This window comes from Crocodylus siamensis, chromosome 1 (genome assembly GCF_052110815.1).
Source record: "Crocodylus siamensis isolate JL-2025a chromosome 1, ASM5211081v1, whole genome shotgun sequence".
Classification (NCBI taxonomy): Eukaryota; Metazoa; Chordata; order Crocodylia; family Crocodylidae; genus Crocodylus; species Crocodylus siamensis.
In genome coordinates, this window is record NC_143395.1 from 17,626,876 (window position 1) to 17,644,810 (window position 17,935).

The 17,935-nt window shown below is 40.4% G+C and overlaps 1 protein-coding gene across 2 annotated transcripts in view; it reads right to left on the reverse strand.

Annotated features, from left to right (window-relative positions):
• Window positions 1-2,412: 2,412 nt before the first annotated feature.
• GEN1 (GEN1 structure-specific endonuclease) overlaps window positions 2,413-17,935 on the reverse strand; it is a 41,375-nt gene continuing 25,852 nt past the window's right edge. For both annotated transcript variants that reach the window (XM_090031828.1, XM_090031829.1), the window contains 9 exons: window positions 15,943-16,016; window positions 15,304-15,395; window positions 15,054-15,204; window positions 14,900-14,936; window positions 14,719-14,799; window positions 11,391-11,521; window positions 8,974-9,035; window positions 8,183-8,326; window positions 2,413-7,508 (listed from right to left, as the gene is read on the reverse strand). In XM_090031828.1, coding sequence (XP_089887954.1) covers window positions 6,088-7,508; window positions 8,183-8,326; window positions 8,974-9,035; window positions 11,391-11,521; window positions 14,719-14,799; window positions 14,900-14,936; window positions 15,054-15,204; window positions 15,304-15,395; window positions 15,943-16,016 — 2,193 coding nt within the window. In that variant the 3' untranslated portion in view covers window positions 2,413-6,087. The remainder of the gene's footprint in view (window positions 7,509-8,182; window positions 8,327-8,973; window positions 9,036-11,390; window positions 11,522-14,718; window positions 14,800-14,899; window positions 14,937-15,053; window positions 15,205-15,303; window positions 15,396-15,942; window positions 16,017-17,935) is intronic.

Genomic DNA, 17,935 nt, shown 5'->3' on the forward strand with positions numbered 1-17,935 from the left:
CAAATCTTGTTTCACAGAAAAACAGTAGCAGATATCAATTTCTCCTTTCTATCAGTACGAACAGAACAGGTACTTCTCCTAGCACTCAGTTTCCAAAAATCAACACACATTTGTAGAACTTCAGAAAATAAAATCCTAACCCTGGGAAAACAAAACCATCACACTGACGATCTGTAGTTTCTCACAACTACAATTTCAAAATTGAGCTTATTTGTGAACTGGTTACTATACTCATTTTCTGCCAACAAAATAATAGCCACAGAGGTTAAAAACATTTACATAGTAATGATTCTTTTCTTTCAGCCTGTTACGTCATAGCTAGGGTAAATACTCATTTTATTTTCATAGGTAATTCTAATCTTAATCACCAGCCCCACCAACTGGCTGGTTAAGGCTAGGACCTCTAAAGAGTAGCTATTCTTGATTTTTCCTTTTAAATATAGTTATTTTCAAGATTTTTTTGTTTTTAACTTCATATTTCCCTTGTATGTTAAAGAAAAGAGACATTGCTTTTTAAGAGCAGGCTTTCTTTAAGGTGTGTGAACCATATGTAAATCTTCACTGTGGGTGAGTGACTACATGGGCATGATATTTTTTGCTTTAGCAGTTCCTGCCTCTCCTCATACTCCATGCCATAGTCCGAAAGGGCAGTGCACACTCCCTGCTCTGCAGTTCTCTCTCAGAAACAGATATCCATATCACATAACTCCAAGGAACAGGAAGAGGACAGTAGCTTGTGTAAGTCATTGAGGACAGGAGATCTCAAAGACCTCCAGTTACTGATACAGCTTTTTTTTTAAATTACAATTATTTCTGCACACATTTTTACTGCAAGTGATCCCAAAGCTGTGTCTGCATACCTGGAGGCAGGTCTCGGGCTTCCTAAGTCACCCAGTGATTGAAAAACTGCCTCACCAAAACACAGCATTTGCCTTTGAGTCTTCTGCACTTGCAGGAATAGTCTGCGGGAATAGTCTGAATTGAGCTCCAGCTAGCCATCTTGCACGTCAGGTAAGGAGACATTGGGCATGTCCACACATCACCATATGGCGACATTGCTGTGGTGTCATGCTTTAGTACTTCCTTTTGGAAGTACTAAAGCACGGTGCAGGATGGGTGGTTACTGTGCTGTGTACATGGAGCATGGTTAGATTTTGCCACTACATTGCTGTAGTGGTTCACTATAGCGGGGGAGCATGCCACTATGGCAACGTAGATGGTGATCACACGTAGATCCATGTGATTGCTACATCACCATAGCGCGTCACTACGTCACCATAGGTGATGTGCAGATGTGCCCATTGGAAAGGGAAAGCAAGGAAGCTGCCTGGGCTCTGGTGGAGTGACTACAGAAAGTGGCTCCATGCTGGCAGTCTCATAATGCAGTGTGATCATAGAATCATAGAAGTAGGGTCGGAAGGGACCTTGTAGATCTTCAAGTCCGACCCCCCCAGGGGCGGGAGAAAAGACTGGACTCAAATGAGTCCAGCCAGGTAGGCATCAAGCCTCTTCTTAAAAATCCCCAGGGTAGGAGCCAGCACCACTTCCCTAGGAAGTCGGTTCCAGATCCTAACCGCCCTAACTGTGAAGTAGTTCTTACGGATGTCTAATCTAAATCTACTCTCTAATACATACATATATACACATCAGAACACCCAACTTAGGAACTCACCTGTGTGTATGTCTAGGTGGGTGGTATGCGTGTAAATTAGTGAATACACATTTATATACATATATAGATATCATTGTGTGCATGTGGTATATAAATTAGTAATCCACGTATGTGTATTGAATGTACAGGTGTTGGTAACTGATTCTGTCTAAATTTGGTATGTGTAGCATGTATGGGCTTGAACTGGTGATAGATGTGCATGAACCTAGACTAGATATTTTGAATGTGTGTGTATCTAAGTTGCTAGTGTGTGTGTATTATATGGCATTGTGTACATGATATATGAAAATGGACAGCCATTTTATCTGGATAGAGGGTGCATGCACACCCTTTACTGAGCTAATGGATGCCAGGAAAGCTCTCTTCACGGAGCAGCGGACATTTCCTTTTCCTCGCAGTGTTTATTCTTCCAGAATACTCAGTCTCTTTGGGAAACCAGAACTCTGTACTTATGAAAAAAGCTTCTGGATCACAGCCCTGTCTATTCAAAAGATGGTATTAGCTGTATTTCAGAGATACTTGCAGTGTTACCAAAAATGCAGGCCCATTCAGCCTTTAGAGAGAAGAGACTACAGCTCATCTACGATCAGGACCTCTTTTGCAAGCTTAGACTTTGAATTAAGGTACAGCTGTAATTTCCTCAATGATTTTACCCTTCAAACACAAAATTAAGTACAGTTACAATTTTGTTAATTATCACCATGCAGTCAGAAAAAAAAAAAAGAGGCAAGAGAGAGACCTACAATGTAACTTTTTATTGTGACATCCCAAAAGCACATGAACAAACCATTATTGCAATGTCTACCTAGCAACACACAACCAGCATGTTACAGAGGTTCTTACCTATTCCAGCTAGTAGGCTTAGGAAGGAGGTAACACATGGATAGCAGATCTTTTTTCATTTTTCCTGCTAGTCTATAACCTATATATTTATAAATCGCTTGATTTAATATTCTAAAGATACATTCTCTGATTAAAACTTCTGGACTTGAACTGATCCAGTCCTGTTATACAGCCTTTTGAAAATTACAATTTTGAAGGGATGATTTATTTTTCCCCTCCCTACTGTCATGGAATGCTGCTACTATCCTGGTTTTTTTTCCATCTTGATCTATAGCTTTCACTGAGAAACCTGCTTTGTTTTAGAACTTACCAAAGAAACTTTAAAAATAGCCAGTGCCCATGATTACATCAATTATTTCTACTAATATTCTCAATTAAAATTATAAGATACCTTAAGGCCTTCTTATAATGCCTTCTGTTAAGTCTTTTGCTGGGTGTATTGTTTTCTCTCCTTTGCTGAACAACCCAGTTATAACATTTACAAAGGTTCATTCTAAGTCACCCAGAAACAGGCCTTTGTTGCCCCTTTCTTTTGCCACACTTTTGTAGCTTGGCACAGACCGCTTGAAAATAGTCAAGGCTGGTAGTAAGTGATTATATATTTCTGCCTTACCATATTCAGCTCACAAAGATGCATTATTTCAACAAGTTTCTAACCGACTACCTACAATTCAATTCTTGTCACCAGAAGGCAAACCTTTAGTAGTTAGTTTTAACAACTGTCAAAAACTCCAAAAAGCAGTACTTTACATTTGATGTAGCCTAATGTTAGTCGTCTTGATTTAATAGATTCTTATTCTTTCCCAGGCTATTGCTTGCAAGTAAAATACAAACTTAAGCACATACTATCATACTTTAGTCTTATATTAGGTCCAACATCTGCACCTATTATTGTGGTGTTTCAGGTACTGACCACACCTGCAGCCTACAGCAAGGCTGTTTTATCCAATGTGCCCCTCAGACATAGGGTTAACAGGGCTTCTTTTGATTCCTTTGAATCCTCTGTATAAGCAACCTATTCATATGAAAGTCATAACTTGTTAGAAGGGCTTGGCAATTAGCTATTCAGAACTGAAGGCTAACCATCAATTTTGTGATCAAAGGTGTCAACATGCTTGGCCTATTTTCTCTAAGAGTAGAGAGTAGCTGCCTGACTGTCTGCCACAGCTGCCACCAGGAAGAAGGATACTGAAGGGGTATAAAGTGCTCAATTTATTACAGGAGACTCAATACTTTCTGCCTACTCCCTCCAGAAGCAAAACAAGAGGGAGGAATCTTCCTAGCCAACTTGGGTGAGTCCATCAGTGCCTTGCTGATAGGCAAGTCTTCTGCATTATAACTAGAATGGTGCAGTACATCAACTAGGACTAGCAGACTCACCATTTTCACTGAGATCTGAAAGGCCTGGACCAAATTAACGAGTCAGATACTGAAAAACCTGGAAATTGTCCATTTGATAAGATGACAGAGCAGTGAAGACTGCATTCAGCTAGGAGGACTGTGGATTACTTTCCTTGGAAAGTGCCCAATACAGAACCAAATCTAACAGAATTACCTGGATAGAAGGGAATCAACTGATCTAGAAGAAACTGTGACATGGAAATTGAGGAAGAGGAGGCCAGACAGTTCAAGCTGTCCCCATCTCAGGACCTAACCTGAAAGCCAGCTTGACTGTGGACAAAATCCAGTATTGGCAGACTCTCAATTAATAGGATTAACATAGGTCCTACTATCAATTGGCTATCTTCCCCCTCTTTCCCCAAGAATATTGAAAAGAACTATATTTCAAAGGGGGTGAATTAACTGAGATACTCTGTAAGTACTGTATCCTGATAAAGGACAGCCAATAGGAATTCCATGGCAGGTCAGGGGAGCACTACATATTTTGTCATATGTAGGCTCAGTGGTTCTATGTTTTAGTAAAGAGTGGTAATAACTGTATCCCAGTTAGATATACCTTCAAAAGAGTATTTTCAACACTTTTTAAAATAATGGTTTAAAATATGCTTGTAAAGAAAGCTACAACAGCAAAACTGAGATGTCAGAACTTTCATTTCTACCATAAGTAAAAAAAACAAAACAAAACAAAACAAAAAGTCAAACCTGGAGATCTTGCTTCTTTTTCTGTAGCAAAAATTGTTACTAATCAAATGTAGGTAAAGGACTAGAAATGACAAGTTACAGAAATAGATCGCTCTTAAAAAGCCTACTCCCTTCTGTGGAAGTAGCATACCTTCAAAAATTTTTCATAAGGTGTGCCAGATCAAGGAAGATTCAACAAGCACATCTGTTGAATATATCTTATGATATCAGGTGTGATCAATACCACTGGTATCTAAGTATTTGGATAGTTGCATAACATATTGCAACTGGATTATGACATTTTCTCTGAAAATAGAAATTAATGGTACAACAGTGTCCCACTCCAGGGGTCACATGATGCCCCTGGACCCCTCTCCACACCTGTCAACCTCTCTTTAGGCAATCTCCCCTTCTCCATATCTTGATGACTGCCCCAAGGCTTCCCAAGCCTGGTCTTGCACTACTGAACACAGATGTCCATGCTAATCGCTGTAAGGGCTAATTATGCGGCCTCTGTCCTCCCCAATACCCACACCCATTCCTCGCAGATGTCACACATGCTTGCTGCCCCTACAAGCTCCCGGCTGTTTGTCCTTATACCAGTCCCTCTCTGGGCTACAGGCACTCTGGCCCTCATGATCTCCTGGCCTTCAGTCCTTCTTCTTAGACCCTGGCTCTGTTCCTAGGTCAGTTGAGATCCATTGGCTCTCCAGCCCTGCAACTCTCCAGCTGTGGCTCTCTCAGCCTTTTCTGAGCCCTGGCCCTGCTCCTCGGCCAGCAAGACCTATGGGCACCCTGACCCTACCTGCTCCCCAGGCCCTCCACACTCTCTCTCGCCTTTTAGCCTCCTGGGCCATGTCTCCCTGGTCTGGCTGAGATCTCCCCATCTCTCCTTAGTCCCTTCTATAAACTACCACAGCTGTTCACCCTACTCATGTTATTCCAGTTCAGATATTAACTAGAAACCCTTCTACCCAGCTCTTCTCTCTGTAGCTGTCAAGGCTAGACTGCCTAACCAGCTTAGACCCTGGGCTTATATGCTTCAAGTCCAGCCCCCTCCTGATCAGGTGACTGTCTAACTGGCCTCTGCTACACCTACAGGCTGCTTCTCATGCTGCCTCCCTTCTCTTAAAGTAGCAGAAGCACCAAGAATCCTGCTACAAATTATATTAAAAATCCCTTTATACTGTCTTGCTAATATAATATCAAATGTTGAAGATCATGGCTATAGTGTTTATGGAAGGAAAACAGTATAGTGATAAATGGGACTCTAGTGTGTGTCAATTGTATGCCAGGGGTTGCATATTTTTGCTAGTGTTTTCATTCCAAACTCTGGTGCCAAGTGTTCAGAATATGCTATTAGTTGTAACTATGTCAGCTTAGCAATATACTGTCTTGTGAACTTGTGTAGAACAATATTATAGAAACTGTGGAAAGGTATTTAAGACAAAAAGTTTGCATAAAGTGTAATTTGCCTAATTTATGATGTTCTAATTGTTTTTGAACCTAAGTTTGAGCCTTTCAGATAGAGGAAGGGGACTGTCTACCCACACATCACAGTTACTGATTTTGCTTTGCTGCAGAGGAGAGGAGCCTAACCTTGTAAAAGTTTGTACTGGAAACTGGAAACCGTTATCTTCAGTTACAAGCTCAGATTTTGGAGACATTTCTGTTGATAAGTTATTGTCAGATATTTTTAGATTGGTTTCTTCTTTTAACCATTCAGTTGCAACATGTGAGACACTGTTACTTTTCTCACTGCTGGCAGCAGCACTCCCTTGCTTATACCTTGCATGTTCTTTCAGATTTACTGGCTTCCATTGTCTTCTTCTTTGCTTAGAGATTTGTTTTTTAACTTTCGTGTTCCCGTCATCACCGTCCTCACTCAAAGAGAGTTCCACCTGGCACACACTCTTTTTAACAGCTTTCCGAGATGCTTGTGTACAAAGCTTGCTAACCTGAGAGTCATCTGTGGGCTTTGTTTGTGTAAAAGAGGATTTCCGTGGTTTGCTATCAAAGCGTGAAGTTTTGTTTTCATAGCTTTTCATATCCATAGATTTTAAACTGCTTAGATTGGGATATTTTTGCACTAAATTTTCAGGAGTTTTGTACCATTCCTGATAATTTTGTGATAGGGATCCCCCGAGCTGTTTTTCTGAAAACATATCTTGAGCTTCCAGTGATGTATTGTTTAACTGATCTGAAGGAGAACTGGAATCAGTCTCAGAAAACAAGGTCTCTTTCATTTGTTGCAAAGGTTTAAATTGTACTATGTTCTGAAAACGTGAAGTGTCTGATTGAACAGAAGTCTTCAGAAGTACTCGCTCTCTTACAGGCAGTGGTTGAAGGTGTCTTACCAGATCAGTACAATTTGAAACCAAACAATCTGTGCTTCTGCAAGCATCTTGGTCAGGTTGTAGAGAACCAGAATATTTTGAGGTATTTTCAACTATTTTATTCTGTAATGAATGTAAGTGGCTTATGCCATTATTAGATGTACCAATCTCAGTCATTGAGCAGGTACCATCAACATGGACTGGTGAAGTGCTGAAAGATGTTCCTTCCCAATCAATGCCACTTAATTGTAGATCAGCTATCACAGAGGAAGCACAAGATGACGGTGACAATAATATAACAGAATCATCTAAAATACTCTGATGGAGACAACTGGATGTAGAAGCTGGAGAAAGGATAGATGCTGGCTTTGGGATTTGAACGTTTGTAATGGAAGGCTTTGTAGCTAACAACAGGTCTTCAGATCTGGAGGTATTCTTCTGTTGTAAATAACTATCAGAAAGAATTTTACTATCCAACTTGAAATCTTGTTTAGAAGATTGCAAATTCATCTGAGACACAAGATCAGTAATTTCCACAGTTGAGAGTCCTTTTTCCTTTAGTTTATGTTTTTTACCTGCAAAAACAAAAACCGTAGATGAAAACAGGCACTTTTTGTAATTAAACAGGACCAAGCAGTAACTGACCTTGTTCAGAATTCGATGGGCACATCTACGCACTCGCTCTACTGTGGAACTGACTAATTAGCTCTGCAGTAAAGTGTCATTGTCTACATGTAAACCAGTATTAGGGTGTAGTAAATGAATTAATAACAGTACTATCTTACAGCAGAGTTAAGTGCAATGAAACTCATGTGTAAACAGTGACGGGCTGGCTAGGGCACAAGGGAGTTAAAATGTGGAGGCTGCCTGTTGCCTAACCACACAGCTGTGCAGGTTCTCCACCCCTGTGCCTCAGCCAGCCCCCTCTGCCATCACTGCCCCTGAGCCTGCTGCCAGATCAGGGCTATTCTGCCTTGGCTCAAAGTGCTGCTGTCCCAGGCGCATATGCCCAGGAGCAATCAAGTCCGGCGTGAACTCCTCCAGAGTGTACTGCATTACGTTAATTCATGTGTAGATGCATCCAGTTTTAAGCGATAATGATAAAAAGCATGATAAAGGAAGGAGAGGCGACCCTGCTGGGATATAAATCCTCCAGTAATTATAATGCATACACAACTACTGAAGTGGCCCTAAAATTCTCTCTCTCATTTATGTTATGATAGACATTGTTATGCTTTCAAAAACATACTTTTCTGTTTCTTTTCCAGGACTTCTAATTTTTCCATTTTATAATGAGCAACAACATCAGAATAGGCAGCCTGAAACAAAGATTCTTCCTCTACTGTAACCACAAAGAATTCCATGGGCTGATCATCCTCAGTAACATAATGCTCTAAAAAATAAGCAAAGGAACGTTAGTTAATAAAAGTAATCATAAATTTCAAATGATGCTTAGGGGAAACTAAGGGACCAAAGCAAACAACAACCCCCCACAATCAACCAACCAAAAATTCCCAATTCCCTTGTACCTAATGCTATAATTTCCAAATTAAAAGAAAGATCAAATCTCAAGCCAGAATCTCTGCTCTTTGTATCAAAAGACAGGCACAGAGGCATTAAAAAAAAAACAAACTTTCTTCAATAGGACAACTGAGGAATCTTCTAGGATGGGGAAGATTCCTCAGCAGAGTTATCATAATGTAGGAGACAGGCTAGGACCAGGAGTAGGAAAAAATTGCAGTCCAATACACTATGATGATGTCAGGCCAGTGTAATAGAATTAGAAACACTTTTGCTCTGTTACTGATATGTATCAATGTCTGCTCTCACGCACCAGAAACTGAGCTCTTGGGCAGGTTGAGAGGGAGGGAAGGTTCTTTGAGATGGTTTTTATTTTAAGTTTGAGAAGTATGTGCTCTCCAATGTGTAAAACAGGCCAATCCTGCGCAGTGTCAGCTGCACATCTTTCTTAAAGGAGATTTTTGTCCATTGATTTAATTACATTATAAAATAACTTAATTTGTACAAGAGGGCACCAACCTGGTTTTTGCCATTCGATTTCAAAACAAGGAATCCCATTTTTAATACGGGTTCTGGCTATCCTGTCAAATAAAGAAAAGAGGGATACAGTATCAGCTTCATTGCATAGATTTAATTTGAGCAAAAAAAAAATGAAGTCCACTGTAAAAATTGTGATTTTGTAATGCATACAAATCAGAGTGAAAAACAATACAAATACTTGCAACAATCAATTTTGTACAGATTCCAAAAAAGCAAAATACTTATTTTTAAAACAAGAGGAAAGGATTTTTGGTAGCATCTTTTATTGGACCAACTTTCAGGCATCAAGTGCCCTTCCTCAGCTATGAAAGAGGCAGAGGCAGGGTGAGCTAAATATCAGAGAAAAGCTTCCATGGAAATGAATGCAGATGGTTTTAAAGACTATTTTTCTTTACTGGTTTTCATAGATAAAACTTAAGTTTTTGATTCTGAACATTTAAACAAATTGTTTTTAGTGAATGGAGTCCCTCTGACAAGTATTAAAGTGGTAAAATTGGAAAATAAAGCCCTCTCCCTACCATAAAGCAAGCAAACCTGCAAAACTTTTTATACTATTCTGCCTGGTCCCTCAACCTCAACATGGAAGAACAAGTCTCAAAGGCATAAAAAGGGTGTTATTTTTTTCATTTTAATTCACTCCTTTGCCTCCTTCGGAGAGTTTTAAGGAAAAAAAGATGCATAAGGTAGTGATATTCAAACCAAATGAGAAATATTCTCTTTAATTCTATTTGAGCTGTTCAGTTTAGACATTGTAACATGTGGCAGGGCTGATTGTGATTCTGTCTGTGATTGCATTATTAAATAAGAGTAATCAAAGACATCTAAAGCTTGGAAGATATTTTTTAATTGTTTGCATAAATAAAAAAAACACAGAGGACACCACTTCCACAGCAAGACAATCTGTTATTTTTAGCCATTAGTTGAAAAAAACTAGTAAGTTGGACAAGAAAACCCAGGACTTAGATTTTAGTTTGGTGGGTCAGATTCCACAAATACTTTTTCCTTTATGTAAATAAAGGAAAGGATAAGACTAAGCGTAAGGATAAAAAAGGACACTTTCTCTTATCCTCTTCCTTACATATATAAGGAAAAGAGTATCCTGTTCCATGAAAATGAATGGAAGCTTTGCCATGGACCTCACTGAACATAGAACCCAACTCAAAATGCTAGGGATGCACTGATAAAGATTTTTTTGGCCTATACTGATGGCTGATTATTAACCAGCCATATCAGCTGATCTGATTGCCAATATGCAGCCTGGGGAGCAGAGTCTAGCTAGTAAGTCTGTGGGGGGGAAGGGGCATGGGAATGGGCAGGAGCGTGGGGGGGGGCAGATCAAAGACCACGCAATGAAGGAGGTAGGGAGGGGCAAGCACTACCCACCTGGGCAGGGCACAGGATGGAGCTGCAGGCGGCTGGTCCAGAGAGCATGGAAGTGCAGGGGTGGGAAGTGGGGCAGCTCCTCATGCTGGGCACCCACTGGACAAGGCATGTGCCCCTTGGATTTGTATGCAGGGTGATGGCTGAATGCCTGCTGCAGCCTCTTCCCGGTGGGAAGGCCTGGGCTGGGGCTGCGCTCAGGGCAGGTGGTGGCGGCAGCACAGGGAGGGAAGGTTACAGGGGGGACTGCAGCTACCCCATAATTTGCTGTAGCCACCCTGTAGGCCCCCTCCCAGAGCTCAGCTCTAGCCCAGGAAGAGGCTGGTGCATCCCCAAACCCATTCTCACCCTGTGCACAAGTCTGGGGGGCACATGCCCTCCATGTCTCCCTCAGGGATGCGCATAGCAGCAAAAGCTACCCCCCTCCCCATCCCCCAGGCAAGCTATCTGTGGCTCCGTCCTGGGCCAGGGCCTGGCTGGGCAGTGCCTACTCCTGCCCCATCCCATGGAGGCCTCGATCTGCCCCCCACTTCCCTCTCCAACAGACTTACCAGCCAGACACTGCTTTCCATGCTGCTGGGCTGTACTCCTGACCACGTGCATGCTGCAGCTGCGCACGCGCATGTGGCATTTATCTGTGACATTATTGGCCGCATCGGCCAAAATACTCAATTGCCAATAACATCAATTTTCCTTTTACCGGCGCAGATACCATATGGACCGATATATATGCACCTCTACAAAATGCTACATCTCAAATGTAGTCTCACCAAAATAGATGGGGCTATTGTAGAGGAAGGGTGCAAAAAAAGGTCAGGACCTTTTAAACTAGCACTGAAGGGAATGTACACATGTTCCTGTGGAGCAGTAGTTAAGATATCCAGCTCTTGATTTAAACTCTTTCCTTTGTCTAGGAGGTAATACATGGTTGAGAACAGGGGTGAAAAAGATCCATTACTTTTCATTAAGTAATAATAGAATAGAGAAAAAAAATAGAGTGAATTCAAGAAGCTTACCGTACTGCTTGCAGCTGATTTGAATCTGTTTGTCCAGACTTTCTTTTGACCATATCATAGTGTGTCAACAGTGCTAACAGTTTCTTACAAGCATAATGTCTGGTCCATTCCATCTTTTCAAAAGCAAATCTCTATTAAATGTAAAAACATACTTTTAGTACGCTTTAATTTTTATTCTTTGCTGTTGGTCTTCTCTGCATACAGCTGTCAAAAAGTGACTTACTAAATACCGTACCTTACATTTTGTACATCAGTATAACTTCCATCTTATGGTAAGATACTAATGACCTGCCATTGCAAAAAAAAAGACAGATGCTACAATGATAGAACAATGGACATCTATCTTGGGGCAAATTTAGCAGACCCATCAACTATGAACTACAGCAGCAGCTGTGAGATAGCAGCAGCTGGACTGAAAGACTACTAAACATTTTCTCATCAGATTCAGGTCAATGCCATTAGGGAGCTTGAGAACTGCATATTATTCTTCTCTACTTCTCATGCATATGTTTTTGTCATACCACGCTGTTCCTGAAGTGCTTCATCAGCTATATACCAGTCTCATAAACAATGTCATTAGTCTCAGAATGTGGATCATCAAAACAAATTATTGCCTGCCCAGAGAAGGTACATCCTAAACTTTTTCCTCAAGATGTGATCTTATCTCCACACCAAACAGAATCCATGCGACCTGAGTTTTTAAGAAGCCAGAACTTACATAGTCATATCATTGCTCTGGGTGATTTTAGTAATTAGAATTCTACATCAGGTTGGAGAAGATCAGGATCCGCTTGAGGCAGAAAGGGTTAATCTCTTCAGAGATTAGCATCCTAAATTTTTCTACAAAAATTATTCCTTTCAAGGGCGTTAGCCAGAGTTTTCAAAGCAAATACACTTTAACATAACCCTTTTCCAGCTAATAATGTTGCCTTTTGTTTCACTAGAAATGAGTTAACATGTCCTTGAGTTTGATTAATGTATAGATGAGGAGTAATTAGTAGGCTGTGAGTATTCAGGCTAGCTCAACAGTTCAACAAAAGTATGGATTTAAGAATCAGAGAAGTGATACAATGTCAAGAATCATAGGGCATGAACAGACATAACACTTGAGCCATTCCAATGTCACTAACTAGAAAGCGGTTCACAGTTGTCCTAGGTCAGAGGTGTCCACATGTACACTGCTAAGCATTTGAAATAGGTTGGTCACCCTTTAGGCATTGCAGTGTCATCAAATCGACACTCAGGGCTGCGGGTGTGCAATATTCTGCTTGCCCTTCTAACTAACATTGAGTTCAATGAAGACCTATTCCTGCCCCCTACAAAATCTGTCATGGTACCCTGGCTGGGAAAGCCTAGGTGTATGCATTTTACAGGGGGTTGGGTGAGAAAGGAAGGGGAGGCATCAATTGATTTCAGTTTTTGGAAACTGACCAGTATTGTGTTCAGTGCATCTCAGACTGATTTGGGGATGGAGGTGTTGCTTCACCCTTGCTTCTGTGTGCCTGGGGGGAGGATGTTTACCACTTTTAAAGAGATGGTCCTGAACACCGTTTCTGTGTGCCTGGGGACTTTGGTGGCTTTCCCAAAGACTATGCTGCCACCAAAGTTGACCAGCTCTTTAAAAGCAGCAGAGAGCTGTCCCTAAGCCCTCAGCATGTAGAAGTAGGGTCCAGGAAACCCCTCAACCTAACCACTCCTACATCCCACCCCAATAAGGTTGGGATATGCAGAATGTTGGTCAATTGCCACCAACAGAAGGAAACTGAACAGCTTTTTTAAAGTGATGAAGAGGGATACTGTGGTCAAGTGCACGAAATAGAGGTGGAAGCACCAGAGATCTGGCTGTGTACCAGAGCAGTCAGCTGCCATGCAGGGTTTGGGATGCCTGGAGGACCATTCAGACACCAGACACAGAAAGTTTGATGCCTGCATGTAATACTGGATCTGTTCACAGAATACTGGTTCAAAATAATACTGGATTATTCAGGTCTACTTTTGAAACCATTCAGAAGATTTGAAACATTCTCAACTGGCTTGTACATTTGGACACCTGAGTTTTAAACTGCATTTAACTGTTCTGTTGTGTCTGTCCATACATATACAGGTTTATTGAAAGTCAAGTGGTTTCTAGCATCTTAACAACTATTGCAATGGATTAATACATTAACGTTACCACACATTTGTCCTGGTGGCAGCTTTATCCCTGCAATGCCTGAAAGGTAACTGTTCTACTGAAAACCCTTAATGGCATAAAGGGGGACACCTCTGACCCAGAACAATTGTACCATACTACTGCAGGTGCCATCAAATCTTTATCTTTTTTCTGAGAAGTCTCATGTCTTCTGCCTGTTATTCCTACTTGTTCTTTATTTGCATATTTTTTCTATTACTTTATACCTTCCAGCAAAATTCTCATTCCTCCCAATCATGTTCTTGTTTCATGGAACCTTCTGCCTCCGTTCCAATTTAGCAGAATGCTACATGCTGCTCAGTACTAAGATCTTACAAATTGCCCATGTGGGATACTATCAAATTAAGGCATATAAGCAAATCCTACCATTGATTCCTAACAATATTAGCTTAATAATACTGACATATTAAAAATCAAATTAAACTATTTGTTAAACTTTTTATTGCCATTAGAAATTCTGAACCTGAAAATGAAGTCTGTCTAGACAGTTTTATTTTTACTTACGGTCAATTTCACTTCGGGTAGTTCCTGAATGTTGTCAGAGGGGAGTGGCGAACGCTGACCAAGGGTCAGTGACCACCCACAGCCACTGCCGGCAGCATTGGCCAGCAGGGATTGCAGACCACTCGTAGACACGTGGTGAGCAGCAACCGCCCGCAGGTTTTTTTGTAGGGGGTACACTGCCACACTCAGGGGGTGCACATGCACCCTTGTGCACCCCCTACGCGTCATCCCTGCATGCACGTGGTGCCCCCTGTGTCCCATTCCCCCTAGCCTCTTGCAGGCTGGAACTCTCCCAGCCTGCAAGGGGAAACCTGCTGTTTCCAATGTTTTTCCACAGTGAATGGAAAATCCAGGTCCCTTCATAATACCAGGAATTTGGGACAAATGCTTTGGAGTCATGCAGCCCAGGACCGGAACTTGATGTTCCCATTTTGGGGCCTCGTCCCAAAGGGAGCCAGGGCCCATGGGCCCCCACATACTCAGTACCTATGATCTCGTGTATATTTAAGATTGTAACCAGGTTCCTTTATTCTTACTTTCAATAAAAACTAATTCAAATCTATATTGTCAAGTACGTTGCTTACTACTAAATTAAAAATAAGAGTGTTAAATTTTCAGTTTTTTCTTCTGTACCTGAAAGGTTAATAAATTCGGCCTTTGGTACTCCATTATCTTACTCAATTTATTCTTGTTGACAAGAAATTCTTGGATAACCTTGAAAGAAAGCAAAAGAAAAAGAGGGTATTTTAAAGAAAATCAGAGGAAATTTCAATTTAGTGCTTCAAAATGAACATTTAGCAGGTTTATTAGTTACCTCATAGAATGGAAAGCCTTCACAACTTCTTGCTTTTCTACAAGTGAAACATATGCATTAGAAACAGGACAGAAAAGGGCATGATGCAGGACTTGCACACTTACCCTGCACCTGAAATGAATATGGATTAACTGTTTTTTAAAGATATTCCTACTTTTTGATATTGTCCTCCACCATGTTTGTCTTCTTCTCTTGCTCTGAATGATGCCATTCACAGGGGCAGCAGAACTCAGCATCATGGGGTTCACAGAACATAACACTTCCACAGAGTTTACATCCACTGCGCTCATGTTCCTTATGAGATCCTAAAAATAACAAAGAGTGAAATAAAGCATGGTTCAGAAACTGAATGTGTGTGGATATATAGACACAAGCACATTAATTATATTTAAAAATACACTGACCTGGATGACGACACACAGAACAATGAGTCATCTTTTTAACAGCTAAAGATGGAGTATCATCACACTGAAACTGCACTTTCCACTGATTAAACCTAAAATAAATATATTCTAAATGTTAAAATAGTGGAAGTGTTATCCTGTACAGCACATGAATATGTAATTTTTATGTACAATCTCCCTGCCCTTCTTCCCCAACAAGAAACAAAATTATCACAACATGTATTCCTTCACTTTTAGAAATAAACAGTTTTCCATTACAGTTTGTTTGCTATAAAATGTTCTTTTTTGGTATCGTATCAGGTTACTGGCATTTCTAGCTTGACACACATTAAGACAATAGTCATACAAGAAAATATTAATATCCAAGGTCTTTATAAAAGAAGGACTTTCTGATTTTTTCATATGTTGGATCCCACACACATTTACAACTTTCTGCAGGATCAGTGACTAGGAGGTAATACAATTCAAGACATTACATGACAGAATGCATCATTTGTACACATACATTTATTCATATTACATGTTTGATACTTTTTTTTTGGAAAGTAAAATGTGGGTAAGAGAGTCAAACTCAAAATGTAAGATAACTCCTATGTTCCAATACAATTAAAATGTTTCAAGATACAAGGTAAACTTTACCTTTGCAGTAAACTTTGACCTTGTAAAGTCTCAAGTAACTTTAATGCCTGCTCTTTTCCAACTCCTGGAACTCCCTTTTAGAGAGAGGAAAACATGACATGTTTTAAAATTTAAAGACATGTAAAATATTGTTACGCATTAGATTTAAGTACATTACAATGCAACTTTAAATGCTGATGACCCCCCCACAACCCCATCTAATCTGATTCACATTTTCTCAGTCCTTATCCAATGCCCTACCTCAAAGTAGGTGAACCAATTGAAGCTGAACTTATACCAGACAAAGGTGACGGTTGTTTGGCAGACCTCATGACTTGTTGGGGGATAGGGGCACACATCCCTTTTCACTCAGGTTCACAGCCTTGGGGTTCTCCTGGATCCTCTTGCTGCACCTGAATCATCAGGTCATAGCAATGGCCAGAAGCATCATCTGGTTAAAAGGCTGCAACCCTTTCTTTCAGAGTCAGATTCTGCCACCTCTGTCCACGCTTTCATAACCTCAAGACTAGGCTACTGCAATGCACTCCGTGTGGGAATGGTGCTGATGACCTTTCACACACTATATCTGGTGCAGAATGTGATGGCCTGTTTTCGGATGGGAATAGGTGCCAGGAGACAATTACTCCAGTGCTCCAGAGTCTGCACTGGCTCCTGATAGCTTTCTATATACTACTCAAGGTGCTGGCTTTGACCTATAAGGTCTGAATGGTCTAGGTCCTATGTACTTAAGGGACTGTCTTCTACCTTATGTCCCAATTTAATCCGTAAGGTCAGCTGAAAACAACCTTTTACAAGTATCATCAGTGCAACAAGATCACTTGGCAAAATATATGGGAGGTCATTCTCAAACTTCCTCCCGCTTGTGGCCTGCCAGAGCCTGAGCATCTTCTGGGAGCATTGTGGAACCTTTTTATTTGGATAAGCATTTAGGAAGCAAAGTTAAGTTCTTTGGGAAGTTTCTGTTGTACCATATACATTTTATTTAATATTTTATCTGATTTTATAAATTATTTTGTCTTTTATTATAAGCCATCCTGAGCCTTCTGTTGGGAACGGTAGCATATTAAACCACCAAAGTCAACAATTTCAATGACTGATAGTGTAAAATGAGGACACACAATCAATTTTAATTTTTTCAGTGCCTTTTACAGTTAGCTGAATTCACAGTCATACTGTTGTTGTGACAGTTTACAGGAATATTTTTCCCCCCACAGCAGCAGTGTCACTAGTAAAACTAGCAGAAAAACAAATAGAAATTAATGAGGAGAGAGGTCAGATATTTACACAGACAGTAGAGAGAGAAAAAAAAAAAGATTCTGGAAAACCACCCAAAAGCTTCCAAACATCATCCTGAGAATAAAACCAACCTTCCTTCCTATTTTATTTTGTTTTGATGACATACTTGTCTTGAAAAAGTAAATTGGGTTTCTTAGTTTCAGATAATTCATACAGACAGTGTTCCTTTAAAAACCCCTACATCTGGCAGTAGTCACTGTCCTAAGTATCAGTATAAATATTCAAAACCATTTCAGAGATGTACTGCCTACTGCTCCCCACTATTTTAAGAATAGGTCTCTGCATTGCTCCTCAGTACACTCTCATCATCAGGATTTCAGCAGTTTACAAGGAGAAACAAAAATTTAAAATAATTCAAGTGCATGGGAGTGGCAGAGATGTAACTTTAATGTGTAAACTGAACTACAAATTAATCCAGTTCCAGGAAGACTCCTTAACTACTTCATAGTGAAGTGATTGCCAGAGTATGCAGAAATGCCTAAAGAAAGCTTAGTTGAAGTTAAAGCTTTTGCTATATTGAGACAAATAAATACTTTCAGTTCGCATCACTTCCTTTGCGGCTGAGACAATACATGTATTCTAGCAACATTTTCAAAGAAACACAAGAATGTACACTACACACAAATCCAGTGCACCAATTAGGCATGTTCATAGCTCTTCACAGTGAAACAACTGACTCTCTATTTTCCATATAAAG